The following is a 15,926-nucleotide window of genomic DNA, read 5'->3' as shown; positions in this document are numbered from 1 at the left end:
AAAAATTGATGCTACTGCAGCGTTTATTCCTTTAACAGCTTTGTTAAAAATATATTAACATTATTGTTTGAATATCCAAAATGATAGTATTTAAAAATTAATAGCAATAAACTTAAAAATTAAAAGTTAAATACTATGACTATGGAATATCTGAATAGCATTTCTGTCTTAAGTATCCATATAGTCCAAAATAAAACAAGTATAAATAAATAATATTATTATTAAATTTTCTCCATAAAAAGAAGTAACTAATTTAAAAAATTACATCAGGGTTCATCAGGGATAACTACATTTAACTTGTTATTTTTTTACAACAGGAGTTTACAAAATAAAAACAATTAATAAATATGTATATATTTTCAAGTTGTTGGCAATAATTAAATATTGGCATTAATTCCAAATTTAACAGTATCCTGGTATTAATGGTTGTGATCACGCTGGATCACGAATGGATGTGAAGACTGTTGCAATTGGAAAATGTTTTAATATTCTAAAAGAATTTTTTTTAGACCACTTAACAGAAGTACACTCTAGCCAAAAAGTCCTATAGGACTTAAAGGATTTTGGAACAAAAAAAAGAAACTTTGATAACTATAAACTCTTTTTAACTTATGTGCTTTAATTTAATGGGGTTTAAATCTAAAAAATTTTTTGTTTGAAATTCTTATATGATCCTCTAGGTCTTTTTGACTAGGACAAAGATGTGTATCAATTTAAAATAGATTTTTTTAATAATTATTTATAAATGGTAAACCACAGCAAATAAATCCTTTTATGATTAATTTATGCAACTTGATTAAAATAAACTTCATTTTTATAAAAGAAAGGGAATAAAATTACAAATTGAGACATTTTAAAGGATAAAAATGTTAGTGGGTGGCATCACAACCCATATCGAATTAAACAAAGAAAGGCTGAATTTTAGCCCTATTTACAGAAACATACAGAAAATAATAAAAATCATATTCAAATAAATTATTTCTGTCTAAAAAGTATTTTTTCTCTCGATTTTCATGGCAAGAAACGTACTTTTTAAAAATATTTTTCTTTATATTCTGAAAGACTATATTCTTATTATTGATTTATTATAAGTTTACATATAAACCACATATAAACCATATTATTATATTATTATAAGTTTATTATAAGTAAACCATATAAACCACATATAAACATATAAACCACATATAAACCATTATATATAAACCACAGCTGTGGTTTGAGAAATAATGTAAATGTTAAAATTTTTTGCGTTTAAAAAAAAAAAAATCAGCCAAAATCAAAATATGTTATGTTTGCAAAAGTCATGCACAATCAGAACATTTTATATCAGATATTCACAAATTTGAAATTTTTGATAACTCATGATTATTTAAAAAAAAAAAAAAATTTCTTTTTTTTATAGTAAAAAAAAATATTTTATTTTGCATTTTTAATGTTTACGGTTTTTTTTCAAGGTACCTAGAGTATGTTATGTATAATACAATTTATTTGATATTTTTTATAAAAATTGTTGATTTATCTATTGTATTAAAAATACATCAGTTCGTTAAATGCTGTAGCTGTATATTAAAACAACAGTTTTTATCATGAAATATCTAATAAAATTATTTTAAACGTAATATCCTCAAAAAACACCTCGAAAGAAACTTTTTTTTTTTAAAAGCATAAAAAAGTGTAATAACATTTTTTATGAATCTACTGTTAGAAAGATAGTTTATTATTTTTTCAAGAAATTAAAATTTTGATTTAAATTTATTTATTAAAAAGTACAATTGAGCTTTAGTTGAGTTTATATTTCTCTATTATTCTCCTAATGATTACTGAAATCTTATTACAAATATATTTATTTATCTTCTTAAAATGGAGAAGATTCAATATAAAAAATATGATTACGATTATTGAAGAGAGTTCTGGAAAAGCGGTCGTTTTTTTATAACAAAAAGATAAAAATTTTGAAGATAGAAAATGGAAAAAAACTATAGGCAAAAAAAAAACTAAAAATAGAGAAAATAAAAAAAAGAAATAAAAACAAAAATTTTAAAAAATTGAAGTAGGCGTTTACTTAATATTAGTATATATAAATATTTGATAAATAACCTTGAAATTTATTTTCAGCATATATGGGATTGATCAATAATTTTTTGTTTGTTTGTTATATTACATGACTTATGAACAGTACTATCATCAGACAATAATGTCAAAATATTTTATGAAAAATTTATAATTCTAAAAGGAAAAATGCTGCATTAGCGTCGTTTTTAAAGTTGCAAAAAACACATCATTGGATTCTAAAGTTTGCTAAAAATATATTGGCCGTTATCTAAATTCATACCCATAAGATCACCTGGCCCTGTTTGATGGTGTTAAATTTCTAAAGCTTCATTTACTTATCTTTATTTATTTATTGTGAATCAAAGGCATAAATTGTGTTTTATACCAGCTTTTCAACTCTGTTTTTTCTGATGATCGGAAGTGTTACAAACATAAATAAAAAAATATTCATATTGAATTTTACCATTTTTATTTTTGGTATTGTTTCGACTTGGTTTTAGCAAATATAAACACCCTGCCAGTACAGTTTTTGTAAAACATAATAATCTTGCAACATCAGTATTAAAAAAAACTGCCGTTCTGACATATAGTTTAGTACAGTTTAAGTAAAACTCCAGTATTGTGGAACTTTTTGATACAGTTGCGTAACAACTGTAGCAAATTATTCAAGTTTTGAAAGTGTAACTTTTATGTATCTTTACCGTTAATTTAGTTTTATTTGTAATAAATTTTCAATAATGTGGTTTTCGATTATCTCTAATAATGATTATGACAAATTTGACCTTAGTAAATAAAAATGTATTTTATTTAATTTTTTTTGTGATTTACTTTTTAAAACTTTATTTTTTAAATGTACAATTATAAACATATGTATAAGAATTGAAAGCTCCCGTTCATTATAGGTTTAAACGAACTATTGATCTATATTTAAAATAATAGAATAGAACTTTGGCTGCTCCGTCTTCTCCTTAAAGTGATATTTTAAATTGAGCAAGACATATTTTTGTTCAAAACAACGTCCGTCCATCATTTTTGGAAAAAACAGTAATTTTTGGACGTGTGTATAAAAATACTCAAATATTAATGTTTTCTTGCAAGTTTAAAGGGCACAACACTAAATTAAAAATAAAGTTTAATAACTGTCCAAAGGATATTGCTTTTACACATTGATTATGCAAAAAAATATTTCAAGTAAAAAAAGCAAAAATCCATAATAGCGAAAAAAATGCATAAAAAATATCTTTTTAGACTAAATTTCAAAATAATGTATTTTGAGTTAGTTGGGATCACAGCAGAGGAGGATGAGGGGCACAACCTCTTTCCATGTCACTGTAATACTATCCTAGTTTTAGTTTCCGAATTAAAACCCGTAGAGATACATGTTTGTCCTGATTTAGGATTAAACTATAAAAACGATAATTTCACAGCAGTTTTACTCGAATTTAACATGTGCTTTTTAAAGTCAAATCGATATAGAGTCGTCTACAAGTTATATCACATGATAGGAGGGGGGGGGGGGTTGAGGTGAGGTTAACGATTTTGTGACAATTTACCTATTGATTACTGAAATTTACTGTATAAATTAACAATTACTGTATAAATTATATTTACTGTATTAATGTTACTGTATAACGATTACTGAAATTATATACTGTATAAATTAAGTTTACTGTATAAATTAACGATTACTGACAATTTACCTATTGATTACTGGGGAGGGGAGATAATAAATTAAAAAAATAATATAATAATTGTTAAACAACAATAATAGTTAATAAGCATTTGCATAAAATATTATAATGGTTATATAACCTTCATCGCGACACTAACTTATTGCTAAAAAAGTTATTTAAATTATATATTTATCAAAAATTAAATTTTTTTGGAGGTTATTTGTCTGTTTAGTCAGTTTAATTTATACAACTTTATATGGAACTATACAAGTGCAAAAAAGAATATCTTTAGACTCCACCTTCTCTATATGTATTTAAGTCAATCAATGTATGTACTACGGGCATCTAATGTGACAACGGTCGTATCAGTTAATTTATGTATGCGTTGTTATTATTCTGTAAAACTTTGAAAAAATAAACAAATAAGTTTAGTTATAATGTTGTAAAGAAAATTATTTTAAGAGGATTTGAATCCTCACACTTAAAAGTTTGAGCATTCAAATCTTCATAAAATTTCTTAAAAGCTTATTAACTGTGCACAGTGGAGGAATTCACTATTGCTGGACAAAACTAATAACTCGTTATATAAAAAAGATTTAATGACTATTTTTGTACTGTTTACTAATTTGAGAATTGCGGTTTTAATGTCAACATTTTTTTTAAATTTTGGGTTATGAATATTATTTTGGCTATGAATATATAAATTGCTTAGCAACCACATATCTTATTAACCATAATACATGGTTGGACATGTATTATGGTACATGACAATGTATGGTTGGACATGTATTATGGTACATAAACAAGTGGACAAAAATAATAACTCCTAGAATAATTTTTGGCTCCCATTATTACCAGATTGAGTATTTTTCATAATATGAATTTAGTGGCGATATAGATTTTTTATTTGGTTGATAATGACACCTAAAATTCCAAGCTGTTGTTAATTTTACAGTTAGTCACTAGTTTAAGTCACTTTCTTAAAACTTTCTATAAACTAGACTAATAATAATGTAGCAAAATGATTGAAAACTATTTTATGCATTTGAATGATTAAACACATAGTTACTAATTTTAAGTTTTTTTTATGCAGTTCCAGGGTTCCTTTACATATTTCTTGAAACTACAACAAAATCCATATAAAAAAGAACCTAAAGCTTAAACCTTTTTGTGACAACATGAAAGTTTTGGTTTAAAAATATTTTTTAAACCAAAACTCATTATATTCTGATAATTAGAAACAGGGCCACCAAGAGCCGTCACACCGCCTGGGACAGCAACCCTTATTGGTGCTCGTATTTATCAAATTTTCCCTATATTATAGATAAATAACTTTTTATTGTTTTAGTTACTTTCTTTTTATTTAGCGCCCCTTTTATATCCTGCTGCCCAGGACAAACTATCATTTTTACCCCCTGCCCCCCTCTCTCTGCAGCCCTGATTAAAAAACAGTTTTAGTTTCTTTTCCTTCATCATCTTAGCGCAAACTACAACCTGATGCAAACAATAGTTGTGAAGATAAAAAAGATGCAACTAATGGCGCCGATCTTCTTTTCTTTTTAATACTGAAGTATCACAATTCACTTGGGGTCAGGAGTTATTTTCATCAATAGAAGCAGTTGGAAGTATCAGTTCATTTTTTAGCCATTGTTTGCTATTCTCTTCAAAAATTTTAAAGCTTTTGAATATATGCTACCTTTTCCAAAGATTTACAACTTACAATAGGGATACCATTTACAACTGCATTCAAAATACAAGGATCAGCTAACTTTAAGTTTTCTTGTATTATATATGAATAAATATCAATATATTTTATGTTTTAACTACACTAAAAGTGTAAATTACATCTACGCATTTGCAAACTATTATTTATTTTTGTTTTACTTTTTTTCACCATCTGACTCACGGTGCTGCTCCTTTAAATATGCAAATTTATTCATGCACGGCTTTACACTATGATACAAATTTATAACATTAAAAGAATTTTTAATGTTATAAATTGGTATCATAGTGTAGAGAGAATTTTGAATGTTATAATTTTTCATCATGAATTTTTTTTTTTGTAGGTTTTTTATTTGCGCGCGCACACAAAGAAGGATTCAAAGTAATATTAAATAATAGTAATTAAAATTTATATGTATTCATTAGATAACCAAAAACAGCTATAAAAATGAAAAATATTATCATATTTAAAACCAAAAAAAACATTTAAGTGCTCCATGTCGTTAAGGAGATTTTTAAACTAACTCTTTTATTTAGAATTAGCATGATTTTGTCAGCGCATTATATCCAAACAAGAGCTTTAGATGTTGTAATTTTTTCTGCGTTAGGTTTTGCAAATTATATATATATAAAAAAAACATTTTTTTATATATATATAATTTTCAAAACTTTTTTACAACCCCTAATAGTGAACTTAAAGAACATCAGTTTGAGTCTTTAGATCAATTTTCCTAAACAGTGTTAACTTGATTTTAGTTTTATGAAAAGTGCGTAAATCCACTATAGGTCCTAGTTCTAATCTGTTATAGTCGTCAAAATACAATATTTCTGTCAATTGTCACCAAAAATTTAAAAGTTCCGACTAAGAAGGAGCTCTTATTTATAAAAAAACAATCATTAGAGATCATATTATTAAACCACCATGTTCATTTCGCCTAAACAACATATTTATTTTAAATCTTATTCAAATCTGGACAAGCAATCATGGTTTTAAGGGATTTAAAAAAAAAAAATCTTCAATCTGGGTTTTTTTGCCACAAAAATTTTTATTTCATGTTTTGGTAAAATTTAAAAATTTCTATAGTTTAATTTTTTTTTGTCTTTATTGTATAAAAAAACACGTATAACAAATAAAATATCAAGATAGACTTTCAACTTTTCAACAGACAAGGTATCAAAACACTCAATTCTAAAGTTAGGGTTGTTCCAAAAGGGGGCATCCGGGGTGTCTAATCCCCCTAGGAAATGAATTAGTCAACAAACTTGAACACTGGAGTCAGAAAAATTGGATATGTAGTCGGCAAATGTTAGCCGATGAGGCCTTTTTTTTAAGATCAATCTTTTAAGATCTCTTATTGGACGACCCTGCCTACGGTGAATTTTTTTTTACTAAAACCACCTATTCCTTCTTTAATTTTTTTTAAATAACTAAAACAGCTTTTACTAAAGTGACTAAAACTTTATTTACTTCGTTAGAGAATTACTAAAACCATTAGTATAAATAATATATGTAACAAAAGGGTTTGCCTCATTTATTATAAAAATATTTTTTATAATAATGTGTTACATAAAAAAGTTAGAATTCAAAGCATACATTTTTATGTTTGAGATTGCAGGCTTCGAAAACATGATCAAACTCATTTCATAGTAGATAATCAGTGATGCAGTTTATAATCCCAAACATTTTAAAAATAACTGAAAAATAACATCATTTTTAGTTAGCACCAGAGTTTTATTTTTCCTTTAATAACGAAGGAAGTAAAAACTTTTATATCTAAATAGATTTTATTTAGTTCAGATAATAAAATCCGTTTAGATATAAAAGTTTGTATTTTATTTATTATTAAAGGAAAAACAAAACTCTGAAAAAATAGAACTTTTTATGAGTTAAAGTTTTAAATGCATAAAAAATTTTTATTTACTATTTCTTTAACTTCAGAAAATTCAATTTAAAGTATAATTTACCTTTAAAGTAATTAATTTAATAAGTATTAATTAATTTAATAAGTATTAATTAATTTAATAAGTAAATTAAATAAAAAAATTTACCATTAAAGTAATTGTAGAAATTTGTACTTTATTTGCTATTATTTGTTATAAAAAGAAAAAATTTCAATTCTTCATCCTAATCCACTTCCTATCTTCACACAACTGGAATATCTCCTTGATCTATTAATTTTGATAGCTTTTACATATTCAATAGTCGAATACTTATTACTAAATCAATAATTAAAGTCTTTTTATAAGAATAAATTTTTTATTTAAAAAATATTTTTATGTAAAGATTTATAAAAGTTAGAGAGTTAAAAAGACAAATTATTTTAAAGAAATTCTTACACATATTTTCTACACGTGTTTTCTTGTCTACTTTAAGCAAATTTTTAAACATGTTTTACATTAATCCACTTAAGGCAAACTTTTAAACATTTTTTAGGTAAATCCACTTTAAGTTTATGGTCAAACATGTTATAAATAAATCCACTTTAAGTTTATGGTCAAACATGTTTTAAATAAATCCACTTTAGGCGAAGTTGAATATTAATTAAAAAAAAGCGGACATAAATATAAAATACAATTTCGACTAGATTTTCCCCAATTTAGTTTCTCTTACCAAGTTGTTAACATTTGGAATCAGTTGCCTTTCAATGTTGCTAATGCAGATAATATCAACATCTTTAAGAGTAAAATTACCTCAATCAATTTTGAAAGGATATATTGGCGTTGACTGTGTATCTTATTGTTTAAAAGCACATTTTAGATAAATCCACTTTAAACAAATTTTCAAACATCTCCTAAATACATCCAGTTTATGCTAAGTCTCATACATTTTTTAAAAAAGTTTACTCTAGGCTAGTTTATAAATTCACTTGTAAAGTTTCAAACACAATTGAAAATAAAAGTCACTTTAAGCTAATTTTCATACATGTTTTAAAAATTTAAGTTAGGTGAGTTTTTAAACGTGTTTTCAATAAATCCGCTTTAGACAAAGTTTCAAACAAGTTTCTAAATAAATCCACTTTAGGTGAAGTTTCAAACATGTTTTCAATTTTGACGCAATCCACGTTCGAAAATTAAACTCTTTCAATTATTGTATAAAATATTAGGTAAATCTGAAATAGTCCACTTTAAGTTGATCTAACGTTATTATTTTTGTCAAATGGAACCTATACTGATGAAAAAACGCTAAATGGACTTTTTTTATAATTTTAATTTTTTTCGGCATACAACATTCTTGTTTGCTTAACATACATTTCACATTACTTTTCAACTTGATTTTATTTAATAAAAGCATTTTTATTAGAAAATTTCTAAGTTTTTGCTTACTTTCCATAAAGTTTTTGACAAAAGGCCACTTGAAGACGATCTAGAATTATATATATATATATATATATATATATATATATATATATATATATATATATATATATATATATATATATATATATATATATATATATAATAGTTATATAAGATATTTTTATGAAAAATTTTTATGAAATATTTTTATAAAGAGTTGATATCTTTATAAATATTTATATGAAGCACAAGTGTTTTAATAATGCTTTTACAGATTTTTTTTTTTTTAATACAAGTTGTGTTTACTTATCAACACTATTGTGAGACTATTGTTATTTTCAGAAATACATTTTGTGCTTATATTTACATCATATTTTGCATCATGTTTTGAGATTTAAACAAATGATATGAACTTTTTTGAATCTTTTAAACAAATGATATGAACTTTTTTGAATCTTTTAAACAAATGATATGAACTTTTTTGAATCTTTTAAACAAATGATACAAACTTTTTTGAAATTGTACTTCATATTTTTGTCTGGAATCTTTTAAAAACAAATCTCTATTTAACATACTTTGCAAATAAAAATGTCTTATTTGCAGCATTCCCTAAAAATAAATTGCCTTGAGCAAGCTGCAGGTTAGTTAAAAATAGGTTTTCAATCATTTTGCAAGTAGCCTGTTACTCCTAGGTCACTCAAATATTTTCATTTATTTTTGAAACTTATTTTGAATTTTATTTTGAAACTTACCGTAGTTCAATAAATATATTCTTCAATTATATTTATATTTAATATAAATAGGTTTGTTATTTTAAAATAATTACAAAGAAATTTTTTTTTTAAAGTTAACAGTTCTTTTGTTTTATCTAGAACTGTTGATTATCGTAATTTTGAAAAGATAGTTCATATAGCACCTGTTCCGAAGTCAGATTCCAGGACAATTCATTTAGTTGCTGTAACATCAACAGGTATATTTTCAAAGTTTTAATTTTTTAACCAGTTCAGCTACCAGTTTTATAACCAAATTTAAAAGTTGTTTTCTGATTATTTTGTATTCAATAAATTGGTCAGGTCATCCATGTCAAGTGAATCAAAGTCAAAAAAATTTCATTCTAATTGATCAAAAATTTTACATTTAAGATTTGATGAATTTTGTTAGGTTGGTGAATTAATGCAAAAGGTTTTATCAAAATCTGTATTAATACATTTTAAACTAAAATAGTTGTTTACATAGTTGTATCTGTGTTAAAAGATTCCTTAAAAATTAACTAAAATGTTTAATTTCATCAATAAATGTTAGGTCAAAAAGCCTTACAAAAGTGAAAAGTGCAATCTTGAAATTTATTTATTTCTTTTTTATTTTTTAAATATTCTCATTCATATTATTTAGGTGTTCGTTTATATTTTGCAACTTCTCAAGATGTTTATGGAACCCCAAGTAACCTTTGTTTAGTTCATGTGCGTATGCCGCCAGGCTTTGCACCATCTCTTTCTCCTGAAAAGCCATCAAATGTGCATGCAGCTTTTTACCGTCAAGGTAAATAAATTAGTTTAAAATATTATATAGAATTTATAAAAGATGTATTTTATGAAATTTGCATGAGTTTTTGTTAATAATTTTTTTGTAATTAAGAATATTGATAACTTTGCAGGTACTTCAATACTAATTGGTGGTGTGTCTGAGGAGGTTGATAGATTATGGTGTTTAAGTCAAGATTTGTTTCCATTCAACATTCCAATCAGGGAGTCAGAGGTTATTTAAAAGACTTGAATATTATTTAAATGAATATTATTTGGAGTCTTTTGTTTCATTGACAAAAAAATGTATTATTTGTTTTGATAAATCTTTGGTGAAAGTTTCCTATAGAAGATTTATCATAATTACCTTTATATAAATTATAAGATATCATAAATATTTTAACATAAAATGATTGCAACTAAGATATATGATGATTTTCATCATTTTTTACATGCCTGCAATCCAGTCTTTTTTTTTAAAGTTTAATGTCCATAGCTCCACCTTGTTTTGTTCAATTAGGTTTCTCATAATGCCATTTTATTATTTATATATGGTATTATGAAAGATTGGATGCTCTTTTTATTTGGTATCATGAAATATTAGATGCTCTTTGTATTTGGTATCATGAAAGATTAGTCTTCATGAAATTGACCTATTTTGTAGATCGGGACTGAATATTTTTATTTTTGTACCACCTCTAGGAAGATTACCATTTAAAGTTTAAAAGTTCTGCCAACCAAAATTAAAATAGAACTTTTGTATCTTCTTGGTAAGCAAAGGTTAAGAAGCATAACTAGTTTCTACCTGTGAAAAAAATATTGCTAAAATATATTATATAGGATGACAATAAATTTTATTTCTTGGATTTTTTTTTCAAATTAAATTATTTTTATTTAAATAAAATAAAACAAGTTCTCATAAAAATTGAAAGTTTTATATCTTTTATCTAAATTAAAATCTAAATTTTATTTACTTGGGAATGGATTAAAGTTTTAATTAGACATTTCTCAACAAATAGTTTTAAAATTCAAACCATTTTACAAAAGTTAGTTTTTGTGTAACTAACCAATAAGCAATTTAATTTTTTTAAGTGAATTTTGGCTATAAAAGTAGTCATGCACATTTCACTTTTGCATTGAGAACAAAATTATATATCAAAACACATTCTACATGACTAAAGAAAATACTTTTATTCAAGGGAAATTCAGTGCTAAATGAAATATAATTTTTTACACATGTAATACAAGAACTTAATTTTAGTACAAAAATGAAAGTAAGTTTTACCAGATTTTTTTTTAAAGGAAGTAAAGATAAATATAAGATATTAGACTTATATTTATATTATTTTGCATATGCCTTTTGTATATTGTATATATATTAAATGATTATCTGCAAATGAACATGCACGGTGAAAGCAAACTGCCATTAAAATATATTTCTTGTTAAGGATGTTTGATTTGAGTTTTATAGTTTAAATTATGGTGCAGCATTCATGCTAATAGTCCAGTCACATTTTATTAACTACTGAATGCAATTTAAAAACCTTCAAAATGTGCTAGAGCTTAAAAGATTTTTGGAAATTATTTTTAGCAATTACGAAAGATGAAGATTTTCTTGATATAACAAATGATGATAAAAAAATCTTCTTTCTTTTGTTAAGCTCTAAGTTGGTAATTACTCAGGTTTTAGTTTTTTTATCATTTTTGGTGTGCCTAATTTTTATCTGATTTTACAATACAATCTCTTAGAAGTGATCAGATTTGATTTCTAAGAAGTGTTGAAACTTTCTTTTGAAGCTGGAACTTTAAATATAGAAACATCCTTATGTCTTTCTAGAAGTAGAATAGTTTAGAAAAATTAAAATTTTTTGTATCATTTTTGGAAGGTGCTTAATTTTTATCTGATTTTTCAGTACAATCTCTTAGAATAATGGTGATCAAATGTTGTTGGTGATTTAAAAGCTCTTTAAATTTCAATTATCAGCTTATTAGGCAAATTTTTAACTATATTTTTTGTTCAAAATGGCACATACATTTAAAGTAAGGTTTTTATGTAAAAGTTTAAACTTTAAAAAAATGTATTCAAAAACACATTTATTATGTAACACAAAATCTTTTGAATAATTTTCAATTGAGCTTTTGCTTTAAATTATTCCTTAAAATTAATTTCATTATGCTTTGACTTTTTATAACTACTTTGACTTTCAAATTTGAATATCATTTATTCAATATGGAGAATTATAGTGTGATTTGCTCTATAAAAAAACTATGGAAATTGAACCACAAGAAAGCTCTGGATACTTTGGAAATACTTTGGAAATCAGCTAACATAGATAGAAAAAAAAATTTACTTTGTATTTTTAATTTAGCGCTTTAAGTAAAGTTCTTTTGTATTTAAAGCGCTAGTGGTGTAGTAGTAGAGCGCTCGTTTCATAAACGAGAAGTTCCGAGTTCAATTCCCACCACGCCCCTGGTAGTACAGCGCTCAAATTATTTCTCTGCCTTGTTTGTCTAGATTAGTGTATCGGAGTTATAGAGTTGAGAGATATAACCACAATTACTATAAGTTGGTATATTTCATTGAAAAAAGATAAAAATATAACTTAGACCCACATTACCCCACTAAATGGGTATTGTGGTTTTATTGAACGCAACTTAAATCGGTGCTCCTTAGACAATATTATGTTTTATTTTTCAAATTATGTATAAACATTTTTTGATGTAGAAATAATGTCTAATCATGATTTTAAGAATGTTTTACTATATATATTTTTTGCTCAATATCAAGTTTAATATCTTTTAGCTAAAGAAGTCCTAGATTACCCCACCCTAACTTATTAACTAAAAGAAACTATTTTTTTTATTAAAGAAGATATTATTAAATAGTATTAGCAACATATTCTCATTAATTGCGATTTATCTAAATTAATAAAAAAACATGTGTTTTTATCTAAATTAATTAAAAAATATGTGTTTGCTTTGTTTATGATGATATTGCATAAAAATATATTATTTATTATTTACCAATTAATACGAAATAAAACATCAAAAGTGTAAAAAAAAATTTTTTTTTTCTTTTGAATATTACTATTTCTAGTGACAGGTTATTTTACAAAACAATTTTTTTGTTTTAATTCAAGCAGTAAATTAAAAGAATAATCTACAATAAATGTTGTCACAAAAATAAATACAAAGAAAATATAAAGCTAAAATGCCCAACTATGTACAAGTAAAATTAATTAAATATTTTGTAAAACAATTTTTTTAAGCTAGTATTCATTTTATTATTTTTTAACAGTTGTATATGAAAGAGATGTGGACAAAACTATAGACCCTTAGACCAAAGAACTGGCTTTATTATGCAAAACAAAATAGTAAATTTTACATTTATCTCAATAAAAATAAATTCTATTTACTGAAAAGCTAGAACTAAGTGGTTAGGTAGCTTAATAATTTTAATGAAATAACCTAAGCATGCAGGTAACACATTTTGGTCAACATTTGTAAATTTGCAATGGCAGTAATTTAAAGTATGCCTTGGGTGCAATTTAACTTTTAGTAATACAAATATCAAAAGTTACAATTATATGCATTACCTTTTTTCATTATGCCACATCTCTCTCTCTATCTCTATGTATATATATATATATATATATATATATATATATATATATATATATATATATATATATATATATATATATATATATATATATATATATATTCTGCTGCGTCTAAGGCTAGATTAATCAATATTATTATTCAATTGCTTTTCAGTCAGTGATATCAATTAATGGGCGCACTTGGTGTTTGTCTGAAATTCCTGATTATACAAGTTTGTCTTCTGCTCCATTTCATCTATTTAATGAAAATTTGCAAGATCCGCCTTCTATTATAACACAGCATGTTCTACCTGCTCGTCGTTTTGTTCTTTTAAGTGCTCAGGTATTTTTTGCTTTAGTATATGCAGTTTGACTTTTTTTCCATTGTATCTTATTGATTTATATGTTATATGGCACTTGATTTTTACCTTCAGAAAGAAATTTAATTTATAGTTCTTTGACCATAAATAAACTTGGTATTATCATTTATAAGTATATATTATGCTGATTTTAATTTCCTTTCCTTTTATGAACACATTATATTTGTATTTACACGTATATACTCCCTCCATTCTGAAATACTGTTTCGATTTTATGTTTTTTTTGTTCCAAAATTCTATTTGATTTTATTGCTAATTTTAATGAGAAAAAAATCTAATATCTTTAATGAAATGACTTATTTAGAAAATAAAAAAGTATTTGAAAACGTTTGTCAAGGGCCACGATGGCAGGAGTATGGCAGTACCTTAGGCATTCTTTAGATTTTTGCAAAAAGATCTTTTTTTATTTTATTTTTTAAAAGTTATGTTTTTTGCGGTACTTTATTTATAAATTTAGGTTTTTTTGGTGCTTCGGCCCTTTTATCTATATATATTTTTAGTGCTTTTGTTTTTTGGTTATTTTTTTGGTTTTTTGGTGCTTCAGCCCTTGTTTTTTGGTGCTTCGGCAATTGTGTGTATATGCATACACCAAAGCTGAAGGCTTCGGTATGTGCATATACACACAATTGAGTAGTTATAAGCCAAAATAGCCCAAATCTAGGATATCTATTCACCTTATTTTTGTATATTTCTTTGTCTACACATGCTTATATATGATAGTATAATAAAGTAAATCAAAAATCTAGATTATTTATTGGTGTAAAAATTTAAAGGGCTTTCTTAGAACACTTAGTTCGACAAAAAAAGAAATTGGTAAGATTTCTTGTCCTTTCTGCCAAAGGTTACTGATTGTATGCATACATTGAATTTTTCAACAGTATTTTAAAGTAAGCCTTTTTTTAGTTTTCCATTAACGCTTTGTGAAAATAATTCTTCATAAATAACTCTACAATGCTCATTTGTAAGTTCACACGTATCTCTTTTATTCATTAAAAAATATTGAAAATATTTATTCATTTAAAAATATTCATTTGAAATCATTTTAAACCAAAATGTTGTCTGTTTCTAAGTTTATTATTATTGCATTAAATGCATTAAGAGCGCTAGCAATTAAACTCCTGATTTTTTTGTTACAGATTTAAAAACAAAAAAGTCATCTATTAAGCATAAAGTTTTTAAACTAAATGGTTTCAACCACTATTAAATAATTTAATACAAAATAAAAATTTCTCAAAAGCTATTACTATATATAATTTTTTCCACTAAAAATGTTACAATGTTATTAAATTTTTAAGTTTATAATTCATTTTTAACAAATTGGAACAGTATTTTGGAACAAAAAAGAAATTAATGGTGTGGTGGTAAAAGGTAATATTATTGCCTTGAATTATTCATAATATTATAGAAAAACATCTAAATGTTATAATAAAAACGTTTTTTAATTAAAAACAATTTATTTTCAATAATTTTTTATGTTGAATGCAAATGGGAACAGTAGTTTGGAACAGAGGGAGTATTATATTTGTGTAGTCAATATGAAAGGTATGATAGGTATGATTATTTGAAAGGTACATGGTAACTAAACCTTGATCTATGGATTAGAATCTCTGTGCCTTATCCACTAGGTGCTGACTAAAGCAGTAAAGTAACCAATTTATCAGCTTCCATTTTTTTAAA

The 15,926-nt window shown here is 24.8% G+C and overlaps 1 protein-coding gene across 1 annotated transcript in view; it reads left to right on the top strand.

The window, feature by feature from the left end:
- LOC100212106 (nuclear pore complex protein Nup155) overlaps window positions 1–15,926 on the top strand; it is a 107,326-nt gene that overhangs the window by 43,367 nt on the left and 48,033 nt on the right. The window contains exons 10-13 of the mRNA XM_065801474.1: window positions 9,620–9,717; window positions 10,140–10,286; window positions 10,402–10,502; window positions 14,045–14,212. Of these exons, the coding sequence (XP_065657546.1) occupies window positions 9,620–9,717; window positions 10,140–10,286; window positions 10,402–10,502; window positions 14,045–14,212 (514 nt within the window). The remainder of the gene's footprint in view (window positions 1–9,619; window positions 9,718–10,139; window positions 10,287–10,401; window positions 10,503–14,044; window positions 14,213–15,926) is intronic.

Source organism: Hydra vulgaris, chromosome 07 (assembly GCF_038396675.1).
Source record: "Hydra vulgaris chromosome 07, alternate assembly HydraT2T_AEP".
In the NCBI taxonomy this organism is placed as follows: domain Eukaryota; kingdom Metazoa; phylum Cnidaria; class Hydrozoa; order Anthoathecata; family Hydridae; genus Hydra; species Hydra vulgaris.
The sequence above is the reverse complement of the archived record's forward strand: the minus strand, read 5'-3'. Positions and strand labels throughout refer to the sequence as shown.